Source organism: Colias croceus, chromosome 5 (assembly GCF_905220415.1).
Source record: "Colias croceus chromosome 5, ilColCroc2.1".
Taxonomy (NCBI): domain Eukaryota; kingdom Metazoa; phylum Arthropoda; class Insecta; order Lepidoptera; family Pieridae; genus Colias; species Colias croceus.
Window position 1 is genome coordinate 10,728,352 of NC_059541.1, and position 12,057 is coordinate 10,740,408.

The 12,057-nt window shown below is 33.1% G+C and overlaps 1 protein-coding gene across 18 annotated transcripts in view; it reads left to right on the forward strand.

Moving 5' to 3' along the window:
• Window positions 1-11,121, forward strand: part of LOC123692139 (cell wall protein DAN4-like) — an 89,447-nt gene extending 78,326 nt beyond the window's left edge. For 5 of the 18 annotated variants that reach the window (XM_045636795.1, XM_045636803.1, XM_045636805.1 and 2 more), the window contains 7 exons: window positions 528-3,065; window positions 3,770-5,197; window positions 5,351-5,981; window positions 6,157-6,356; window positions 6,585-6,857; window positions 8,304-8,417; window positions 9,359-11,121. In XM_045636795.1, coding sequence (XP_045492751.1) covers window positions 528-3,065; window positions 3,770-5,197; window positions 5,351-5,981; window positions 6,157-6,356; window positions 6,585-6,857; window positions 8,304-8,417; window positions 9,359-9,448 — 5,274 coding nt within the window. In that variant the 3' untranslated portion in view covers window positions 9,449-11,121. Of the gene's footprint in view, window positions 1-527; window positions 3,066-3,255; window positions 3,502-3,769; window positions 5,198-5,350; window positions 5,982-6,156; window positions 6,357-6,584; window positions 6,858-8,303; window positions 8,418-9,358 lie in introns of all 18 variants that reach the window. The other 13 variants (XM_045636802.1, XM_045636807.1, XM_045636801.1 and 10 more) reach the window with 13 other exon arrangements.
• Window positions 11,122-12,057: the final 936 nt, after the last annotated feature.

A 12,057-nucleotide genomic window follows, 5' to 3' on the forward strand; every position in this document is an offset into this window, starting at 1 on the left:
GTTAATGGAATCATTTAGACTTACCATCGCATCACCATTCACCTTTGCATTTCCCACTTTTGTAAAAATATGTTAATTAAGTCGTCGTAAGGAGACAATTTAATTTTATATTGCATTTAATTCTCTTGGATTAATTGTCTCCTAAATATACTTAGAATTACGTTAATTATATTGATGAATTGAACTGCGTTTAATTTATTATAATGCCTGGAAATAACTTAAACGCAGTTTTTTTACAAACTAATATAAACATGTAGAATATCATATCACTAACAACTTGATGAAATTAAATAATTTTCATTTTAACATTTTGTTTTAATGTTGTACATTCATTTATATAATATTAATTATATACTCAATTATTATATTCAAATATGTTATTTAGTACTATAAAGTAATAAAGAGGCTTTGGTCTATGCACATCCTTTCATTATTCCAGGGTTTCTTGGTAATCTTTATAAATATCTCTTATTTATCATCTTGTTCTTTATTTCTATACTTATGGGTGAGAACACCTTTTATTTCAGGAACAGGGAGAAGAAATACAATTAGGGCCCGAATTGAACGCTATTGCTATAACTAAGACGCGCCGGCCATTAACTTCGGCCGATTTGAGACTGTCTGAAAGCTTGGCGAAACCTTTACAAGTATTAAATGTTGAAGCATCACAACATTCTCCATCAGTAACAGTATCCATATTTGATGCTTTAGCTGAAATACTCACGTCAACGCCAAAACCTCGAATCTCTACGACGACCGACGTTTTACCAAAACAAACCACCGATTCCAATGTAAAGCAAACACTTAATGGCGTGAGTAACAACGTTAATGTAAATAGTGGCACAGGCTTTGCAAGTCAGGAAACGGTAACATCGAAAGATAATATGAACACAAATGCTATGTTTGTACAAACCACTGAACAGAATAAACAAATTGTGTTTAACAGTTTGCCGGTTGGGGAAAATGTTACACCGTCACTAAAAGCAGAAGACGAAAAAGCCACCTTTGTTACCCCACCTCAAACAACTTCCCGTCCTCCTCCTAGTACTCCTTTATCTGCCCGTAAACCATTTGCTATCAGAGTTTTATATTCTGAAACTGAAACTCCAATTGACAGAATGACAACTGCTGCTTCAACAACAAATGCGCTGTCTACTGACAAACCGACAATGGTATATAATAGTATCTCTGATCTTTTATTATCTAATAACGGACTAGTTTCTTCCGGACTAACAAGCATGTTATCGAGTAACATTAGAAGCATTATTGAAGGTATGGACGAAGAAAGTAAATATAGGCTATCTGTAGGTATGACTAATCTGTTAAATACTTTGAACCCTGACGCTTTTAATAGGACTGTGACAGTTGATGATAGTTCCCCTCCTAATACTACTCCTTACAGTTTGGAAGATATTAATGATACAGCGAATATTGATATATCGAATGAATCATCTGACGATATCAATAATGTCCTCCAAAATGTACAAATAGAAAATATTGTAAATAGCACGGAAATGCTTAATAATTCACAAATTGTTAATACTGAGTCCAGTCTTTCTGTAAATACAACACAACCCCAAGACATTACAGAAAATATAATGTTTGCAACTGATACAGAGTCATCAATTTTTGATACTACTATAACACAAGACTTTGATCAGGTCACTACCAATACTTTAATAAATACAGAATTATTTGTCTCTGAATCAGGTTCAAGCACAATTACTAACAATGATGTTATCCTTGACAACCTTACTGAGGACCCTACTAACAATGTTCAATCAGTCCTATCTTTAACCAACTCTCCAAATGAAGATGTCGCCCCTATTGAATTAAACAGCTTACGAGAAGAGTCTGTAGATACGCAATTGCAATCACCTGTTTCTGCAATTCAGTTGTCCCTGAATGAACCAGATGATGTTAGTGATTTGCAAGATCCAGGACAAGTGTCACAACTACAATTGTGGATATTGTCAAAAAAGGCTCACGTTCTCAAAATGATTGAAGATCTGTTACGTGATCATAATAATGAAATTAATAATCCACCGTTCAATAATTTAATTAATCGCACAAACAGAACAAGTGTCCCAATATCTAGTCGCTTAACGGAGATAATGAATACAATGACTTTTACGACAACTGTTACTTCTGACACTGATAAAGTTGAAATGAGTTCGACAACAAATCCCAACAATTTCCTTAATCCCACGACTGAACCCATTTCCCCGTCCCCATCTACGGTTTCTTTTGAAACCACTACAGTTAACAATGCATTTATAGCCACCACCCTTATCAATGACGATCCAATTACAAATACGATAAAAACTGATGAATCAACTTTAGAGACTGCTAACAATATTGCTGATGCGTTTACTAATGACATCACGGTTGTGAGTACTACACTCTCAACTGGCCAAGATGAATCAACGACGGAGGCAGTTGAAAAGAAAGAAATTGATAATTTAGAATCGATGCCTTCAAGCACTACGACTACGAGTGATAATGATGTAATAACTAAATTTGAAACAGAAACTACTACAATACTAAGTACAACAACTCTAGATGAGCCAGAAAATACGACGCCCTCAGGTATTGAAACTGCTACAACTACAGTTACAAATGATATTAAATCAAATGACATTATAACAATCAACAATCAGTTAAATGTTGCAACACAACCAACAATTCCAAAAAAAGATTTTGTTATTTTTGGAATACTTCCTAATAATACAGTGGTACGTAAAGATCCTAACGATAACCCACTGGAAGCATTAACAGAAGCAAGTCCATATATCATTTACGGCGTACTACCAAATAACACAATAATACGCAAGTTTCCAAATGGAACTCGAGTGCCACAAATCATGCAAAAAATTGACGTACTACCAATCAGTCCATGGAGTCTAAAAAATCCATACAGCCCCATCCATAACATTCCGGCCATTGTCAGACCACAGTCTAACCCTATCCGAGTTTCCACTAATACTGTGATATCCAAAGACACTTCAAATAACGAAAAGGAAAACCGATTAACCATCGACACTGTAAATAACCTACAAGTAATGGTATTGATTTTATGTTGTTTAGCTTGAACGCTGTGCTTTGGGCTTCACTTCTTTCCTTTTGTATAGACACATTCACGCGTAGATGGGTAAGTTGGTGATGGTCTCACGGTAGTAAGCTATGCATGATCCTGGGAAATAAAAAAGCTTTTAATAACATTGCGAGGCATAACATATTATTTCATAATTGCAGATACCCTCATCGGCACTTAATATAAAAGATAGCAGTTCATTGGGTATAACTACCTCCACACAGCCACCTGCTGAAAAAAGCACTGCCTCGCATGTTTTAAGTTTACGCACAACTACAATGCTACCTTCTGTTGATGAGATTCTGCTTAATAGTATATCTTTGGCCACTAAAGAGGAGATGGTCATATCTTCAATGACAAGTTCAACTCCTGAAACAAGAATATTAACACTGGATATCGATCCGGAGGTATAATAATACATACAAATCATATTGACAACTCAATCATGCTTTGCTGGTTTAACATTTTTTTTTATTTTAATTTTACAAACTCATTTCTAACGAGGAACTTTAAAAATATAAAACCGCCTTTAACATATTTTTTAATTTAAAATTCAATATATAATGGTTAAAGGTAAGTGGTGAAGGAACGATATAAATAATATGATTAAATTATTTTTGATTTTCGCATAAGAAATCGCGAGCCGAAGATAACTTTTTTATGAATGTATTACAGACTAAACAAATCCGCACTGAGAAACCTGATGATGCTAATGGGAACACAGTATTCAAATTTATTCCAATAGAAGATGTTACGGTAGCGTCTACACAAGAGTCTAATGTTTTGAAACTGGCTTCACCTAAAATGCCAAAATCAACTACAGTTAATAATCTTCAAACTACAACTATTTTAAGTACAACCGATATAAATACACAAACACCACAATTACAAATGAATACAGAAAGCAATGAAATAACTACAACAGTACAAACCTCTGTAGGCACTCCATTTGAGCCTAGTTCTGAAACAGTTAGCAATGAGCCACCTACACCTATTTTTATGGATGAGCTTCTTGCCACTACTGAAACACAAATCACAACAATGGCAGAGACGACGCTCATGTCTTCAATCACATCGGGAACACCAACAACCGCTGAGTTAAGTAGCATAAATCCTACGACAAGTATAATTTTTTCTGAGGGAAGTACAACAGAGTCAACAACTGTAACAACCGAATCATCATCGATGCCTACGACAATCCCAACATCAACTGTCCGTGTACCTACAGCAACATCAGTAGCTAGTGCTACAAATATCGTGTATCAAATGCAAACTGAGCGTAATCCAAAAAATTTGGGTGGTTTTGAAAATGCCAAAATTTTGGAAAGTCACCAACAGGAAAACGCAAAGCTTTTACAAGCACTTTTATTGGCAATGGGCCAACAGCCAGTTGGCAAAGTGAATTCTAATATTATCAATAAAGTGCAAACGACAACTATGCGGTCTATTGAAGAGGATATAAGACAATTTGAAGAAGATACAAAGTTGTTAAAAGCTTTGCTGCAAGCTACTGGAAGAGATCCAGCCTCATTGAATATACCTTCACTAGGTGATATCAAATCTATAATACCAACAACGCCCGCCATTGCAACTACAACTTTTCAAACTTCAACGACTCCTACAACGACAACTCAAACGGTACCACCTACAACACAAACATCAACTGTCAAAACCACCACATCCTCAATAAACAATGACATAAAACAATTACAAGAAGATACAAAATTGTTACAAGCGCTATTACAAGCCACGGGTAATAGAAATGCCGGTAATCAACCTATAATTTCGGGTTTAACGTCAAATGTAAGAATTGCTTCTAACCCATTAACAACTTCAATGGGATCAAATCCAACTACTGCATTCAATGTAAGGCCAGTGTATACAACAACAAGAGCACCTTTTACATCAACTGTAAAATCGCAAATTGTTACTGTATCTACTTTACAGCCTACAACAGAAGACATTGGAATTTCTACAACTTTCCAACCTATAAATAAAAGAATGTCGACAACCATACCAAATAGTCGAACCACAATAACAACAGAACTTCCTAGTAGTTCAACATATTCAGATGAAGAAGATCTACTTTTCTTACAAAACTTGGTACGTGTTATTTGTAATTTTCAACACATGCATCGTTATTTAAGTTAATTATTGTGTATTAGAATAGTAAAGGAAATTATATGAATTACAGTAATATTTATCAAATCTTAGTATCTCATTTAAACTCTAATAATAATATATCATACTTTTCAGAAATCTGTACTTAATACAAATAACAATAATGAGGATCCCGAAACAGCACTAGCTAATCGAGTCATAGCACTCGCTGTAGAGAAAAGTCTGAATGAAATACAACAAGGAAAAAGTGTAGGAACAACAAAGGTAATGACAACAACAACACCAAAACCAACAACAACAATGAGAACCACAACTACACGCACTACAACCACACCCAGCCAAAACATGCCTTCCATTGAAGACGACATTAAACAATTCGAACAAGATACGAAACTACTTCAAGCACTTTTAAAAGCAACGGGACAGGATCCATCCAAATTCAATATACCAACGTTACCAACTGTTACAACCACTGTGAGTGCTAATCTTCCACCAAGTGTGAACGATGATTTAAAGCTTTTATCAAATTTGCTTGCTTCACCCTCACCCCTGAATGAACCCTTTGACCCTCTGACACAGAAACCTGCTACGATACAAAGTAATAAAAACGTATCTCCTACAACGTCGATACAGACTCAAAATATTAAAATTGCTGTGAAAGATGACTTGAAGAATGAACAAGACGATGCTAAACTACTACAGACATTGATAAAGCTCCAAGATGCTCAAGAGACCACTACTATGAGAAGCAAATTAGCTATTACAGGTAAAGTTAATTTTCAACAGATTTTAAGAATCAGTTGATATTTAAGTAGAAAAATAGTAAAATATTGTGTATGAGAAAACGTTCATCGATTTTTTTTGGTAAATTTTTTGTTCTAGACTACATTTTTTATTTATTATTTAAAAATCAGATATAAAATACATCCTTTAAATTCTAGGGCATGATCCAGATGAAGCGCTCAAGAAATTAATACAAAAGACTCAACCAGCGGGCATGATGTCGGAAGCTACAAAGTCCTCTATTTCATTGAGCACAGAGTATGGAAATAGTAACGATGCACTGTTAGCTGCACTACTGAAGGAACAAGGGTTCGGTCCAACCACGGCAAGTTCTTTGGATGAACAACTTCGTCTCGCTGTTAGTTCTAACTTTTCATTTTCTACCTTAATTTTTCTTTACAGGTTCTAATATAAGGTAACAATTAACCTAAACATATTATAATATCGCATTCATGCGAGTAACGTGTCTTCGCTTGATTCATTTGTCTTTCATCCATCTTTATCTGAGCCTTAACTTTAATACTTCTATACTATCTATTATTTACATTAATAATCATGTAGAACTCTAGAACTAATATAACCGTAGGCATTACTCAATCAAGTGGTCGTGACGCCGAAGGCTAGGCGGACGACGACTCCTCCGCCTCCTCCGCCGGCGCCTCGTCGACCGATACTCGACGGGTTAGCGTGGTTGTGGCAGCAATGGAGGGAAACTGGCCCCGGACCGGGGGGATCTAGGCCGAGTAGGCCAGCGTCAGTGAGGCAACCGACGCCATCGCAAGCGACGAGCTCTAGAGTCAACTGGTTCGGATCTGGGCCTTTCGTCGGCAACGCGGACGAAGGGCCCCCCGGCAACAGAGTGGGTTTCTCATCACTTTTACTTAGGCTTTGTGATTGGGGGTGAGGTGCTGGGCGATTCCGATTAAATGGACTACGTTTTATTTGTATAACTCGGTAGCTCCTGTTTAATCTGATGCACTATTAGTTTTAGTTGTACAGAATTGTAACTAAGTGTAAATATCAATGGCGTTTACGATTAATTTAGTTAAATGTATATGTGGGCCCTGTAACTGAGAAATAAGTAGGTATTGAAATTATGATTTTTAGAGTCGATATCGGTAAAACTACCCTGTTACTGATAAAAATTAGGGATACTAATATCGAATAAGATTTTATTTATTCTTTTATATTTATCTGCTTGTAAATAAATGTTATGCTACATTCGTTGTTTTTAATTTGTGAATATTAATTAATGTGAAATAACTTACGTAACTAACTTTAAGTTTGAAATACCATTGGCACCATTGTCATTCATCTCACACTACATACCTATTTTGTTTAATTTTGAACGATTCAAAAAATACCTATGTCATGTACCTACACTTCTAAAATTTAATCAACCAAAACCGAATGTAAATAAGTGTATAACCATTTTGTTTTATATGAAATAATATTCAGTCTTAATTAACAATTATGTATAATCCATAATATAGAACATAAACATAGCATCAGTGTATATAATTGTGTTGAGTGTTTTTGGTGAGTAAAATTACATTTGTACATTGTTTCTAACGTTCTCTAATTTCTTTCTTAAAACTACTAAATGCTTGCGAACATGTTATTAACTATGGTGCAATAACAATCGATTTTTGGGAAAAAATGGGTACTATAACGGATTGGCTGGTTATAATAAATTTAATATTGCACTATTCCGTCATAATAACATGTTTGATTTTAATAGGATAACAATTTAAAGTCAATTTTTATAATTTCTCTTTGATTGATAGATGATAATAAAAAATAAAAAAACGGAACGTAAACAATCTTGTTATAAATTGCAATTTTGAAATTGTAATATAACTGGCATGTGATATAGATAATGAATAAGTATACAATATACCTATTGCATAATATGATATGGAGGAAAACATAAATTTGAGACTAAAATATAATGAAAAGCTCTTTGTTGTAAAAATCTTAAACAATTGTATTTTTACTCTACTGTCTGTATATACTGTAAATTTGTGAATGCTTCATGTAAACTAACCTTTACTGCATGCACCATTTCACTTCATCATTTCATTGCACAAATCCATTAAAATTGTGTTTGTTTTCGATTCAGGTATCAAGTCACTCTCAAATAAGTGAAAGTTTAATACAAGATTAAAAGCCATACGCAACCAATAACGTTTTTTGAGTTCGGCAATGTAATCTAACGCTTCACCGAAATCCAAAGCAAACGCAATCACGCTCATAGCTATAATGTTCAATGTGCTATGTAATTAACCCGTCATTCACCTGCTAGATTCCCCTGGAGCCTCCTAGTGCTGTCGAACAGGGTCCTGGAAGAGGTCAGTTAGTATCCGCCGCCATCAACGTTACAAGGGCCTTTTCGCAATTCTTAGGAGCGGCGATACAGGTATATTTGTTCATTTATTGTGGATTCGGTTTAGTTGGTTTCGATATCAGATAAAGGAATGGAATCAATTGATTTATTTTGAAATATTTAAATAGGAAAAATCGGAGCATTTGTATTGGACCTAGAATCGAAAGGATTATCTTTTGGAATTTGAAAAAAAATATTACAAGGAGAATTAAAAAAAAAAATCGAATTTTAAAGCAGATTATAATGCAAACGAAAAATACTTCTAAAGAATCATGAAAAAAATTATATCATCGTTATTTAATTTTAATTTTTTTTATTTTTTTATTTTGTATTTCTTCTTTTTGTTCGTTTTTTATTTTAATTACATTGTTTGTCAAAATTGGTGCCAAATAAATGAGTTTGAGTTTGAGTTTGAGTTATTTAGTGAATAGGTGCCGTGTTGGTCATTATATTATATATTTTCATCAATGGTATTTAGAAGCTTTTGTGTTTTGTTGTAGCTTTATGTGTTTACGTTGTAGAATAGTTTAATTGTGTGTGTAAAAATGTGAAACCATTATATTCAATTTCATTATTTATTTTATATCAACACTTCTATCTATTTACATTGTCTTTAACAATGCTTACAATATTAGTATTTCATCTTTATTAAAAATCATTTAATTTCTATTAATAATAACTCTAATTGGCTGACTTGAAACAATTAAAATCCATGCAATTAATACCGACATTTGAATTGAGTTATCAAAAAGGTCCTATCATATAAATTAAATTAAATTTAATAAGTTAAATTAATCTCAATACAGATTTTCTTATTTTGCAACAATTTCTTAAACAAGAATCTAGTTTCATAGTATTTTATCTTCAAACTTTAATAAGACATCCATTTTATTTTCATAATATAGAAATTCTCTTCATAATGTTTAATTAATTGCCAGTACCAAAATATTAACATCTCCTTGTATAAATTTCAGGGGGCCGCTCAAACGGTGCAAAGTGTATTCAGAGCAGGACAGAAGGCTGCATCTGACGTGTATACCAACGGCTCTGGAGGGTCAGGATAAAGCAATAGAATCGAATTTAGACACGGATCCAGGACTAAAATGAACAAGAAAAACTCACTATGAAGGCCTTAGAATTATATAGCTTGATGGACCAAAGAAATTTGGAGAAACAAAATGTTCTTTTGACATTTATCCTGTTGTAATTAGTGATGTGTTGTTCTATGGTCTTGAATCCGCGTCTTTCGAAACTTTTCCGAAAGTGTCATACATAGTACGCACTGTAGTGCGAGTTCTGTAAATAGCAAAGTGTAGATAGAAACGATTTGTTAAATGTGTCTTTGATCTCATTAATGTTGCGATTACGGTACTGAATTATGGACTGTAAAGACTTCTGTTATACATTATTTGTTGGACCTATTCTTCAGTGCCAATCAGTTAAAGGCACATTTAATGTTAAGATGTGTTAGAAATATCTTTCTATATGTCTGTGTATTATACTGTAGATAGTGTTGCTATGTTCTACAGATGTTCCTATAAGAAAATGTAGGAAAATTGTCAAGTAGGAATTAAATGCAAAGAGAAATGGATGGATATATCGTAAATTATTAGTAGGTTAGGGCGGAAATGTGATGACTACAGATAATTATATAAAGCTGATGTAAATTAAACTTCCATAGTTTTATAGGGTTTCTCGACTTTTCTACTCGATGTAAGCGTGCGTTGTTTTTCGAATCTTATTTCACTCGACTATCGAACGATCTTTTTACGTTTAGTTTTGTCTTGGTTTCAGCATGTTTTGCTATAGTTTTAGTAAATCAATGCTTATAAAAATGCCTTCATAATAAAATATTATAATCGCCACTTAAATTATTATAATTTGCGAGTTCCTCGAAATTATCTAATCGTTTCAATCCTTTGTATGGACAAACTAACAATTTTCTATAAACATTTAACATAGTAATATTTGGATTAATTTTAAGTCTGGTGCCATTTAGCACGTGCTTCGTGAATTCGCTTCTGTTCTATTAGCTTTTATTTATTTAATTTATAGATTAATTACAATTAATAATCATGGATTGAGAGAGCTAGACTATTCTTACGTAGCTATTATTGAAGTAGCTATAAATATATTTTCTATAACTTCTTAAATTTCCCTATAAGATAATTCGGAAATGAATTCAATTTACTATGTGTTTAATATACCTGAAATACATTAATTTCATATTTATTATTGTGTTTAGCTTTTTATATTAAAAGCCTGGAGGCAGACAGACAGACAAAAGATTTTGGAAATCAGTGAGACTAGAGTCTAGTTCTTTTTATTTGTGGTTCTTACACTAGGATAGATATTAAATATATAAATGTACCTAAGTCATATTATTCGACATAAAATAACTAATATCATGTATTTTTCGAGTTTACGGTGATAGTAATTAACGTCTCATTTCAATAGATGTATTTAATATTTTTTTGTATGTTTTCGAAAATTTGTTATTTTTTGCGTAAAGTTAGTATTTAATAGTTTCTTATAAACAACTGCCGTATTAATAAGTTAGTTTTAAGATGCGGGTAAATGTATAAAGACTATATTTCTAAACATTCTTGCATGCATACCTATTTATGACTGAAAAAGGCTTAACCTGACACTGCCTCTTGCTTTTTACTATTTTGTATATTATAATTGTGTAAGTGTAAAATATGTGAAACATAGTGTAATAAATTAATTTATCGTATAAAGTTTTTCATTTAATAATAATCGCTCCTTTCCGATTTCGGCTACAGCGACTGCTATGCATCGTCAATACGGTGGGTCAACATTGCCCTGTCGTGTGCTCGCAGGTGGTTGATGTAGCCAATTTTGGCGAGAAAAGTACGGTCACATTTAGGGCATGTCAAGATACCTGCGTGATAGTTTTCATTTTTTCATTTATCTAAAGACAGAGATAGAGTTTTACTTTGACGAATATCGATGGTTACAATGTATCGATTCTTCGACCAGACTCAGTGGATAAGTATTATTAAAACAAATGAGATGTTTATTGTTCAATACAAAATCGTACATCAGCTGTTATATCACCACTGCGGGAATAGCTGAAGTAAAACATCGTGAGGCAAGAAACGCGTCCAAATAGATAAATGGCAAGTGACACCTAGAAACCTTTAAAGCAAGTGAATTTGTTGTTGCAAACTAATGTAATCGCCCCGATAAGGAATAACGATTAAGTATATAGTATAAGTAAATAAGGACTGCAATCTACATACTGTAAGAAGACAAAATATTGTCTAAGTTTGACTCGTAAAAAAAACTTATGAATTTCTAAAAAAAATATTTTGTCATTATATCCCAATGAATCAATGATGAACAGCAGTAATCCGATGTTCGAGTAAACTCTCTTATCAAAAGTGATGTAAATAATATTTGCCAACTAAAATTGTAAGGTAAACATTTTTCCGTAATAGTGTGCGATGACTAGAGCTACATTTTATTTTCTAAATTAAAATATAATTTATCTCAAACCATAATTTTGAATTCCACTGAAACAATAGAAATATAGATTTTGGGTTTTTCGAATTTCAAATTAAAGGGGTAGTTACTAGTTACTACTTTTTAACTTAAAACATGAAGTCCCTTTAAAAAATTCATATATCAAGAATTTAATAATAATAAT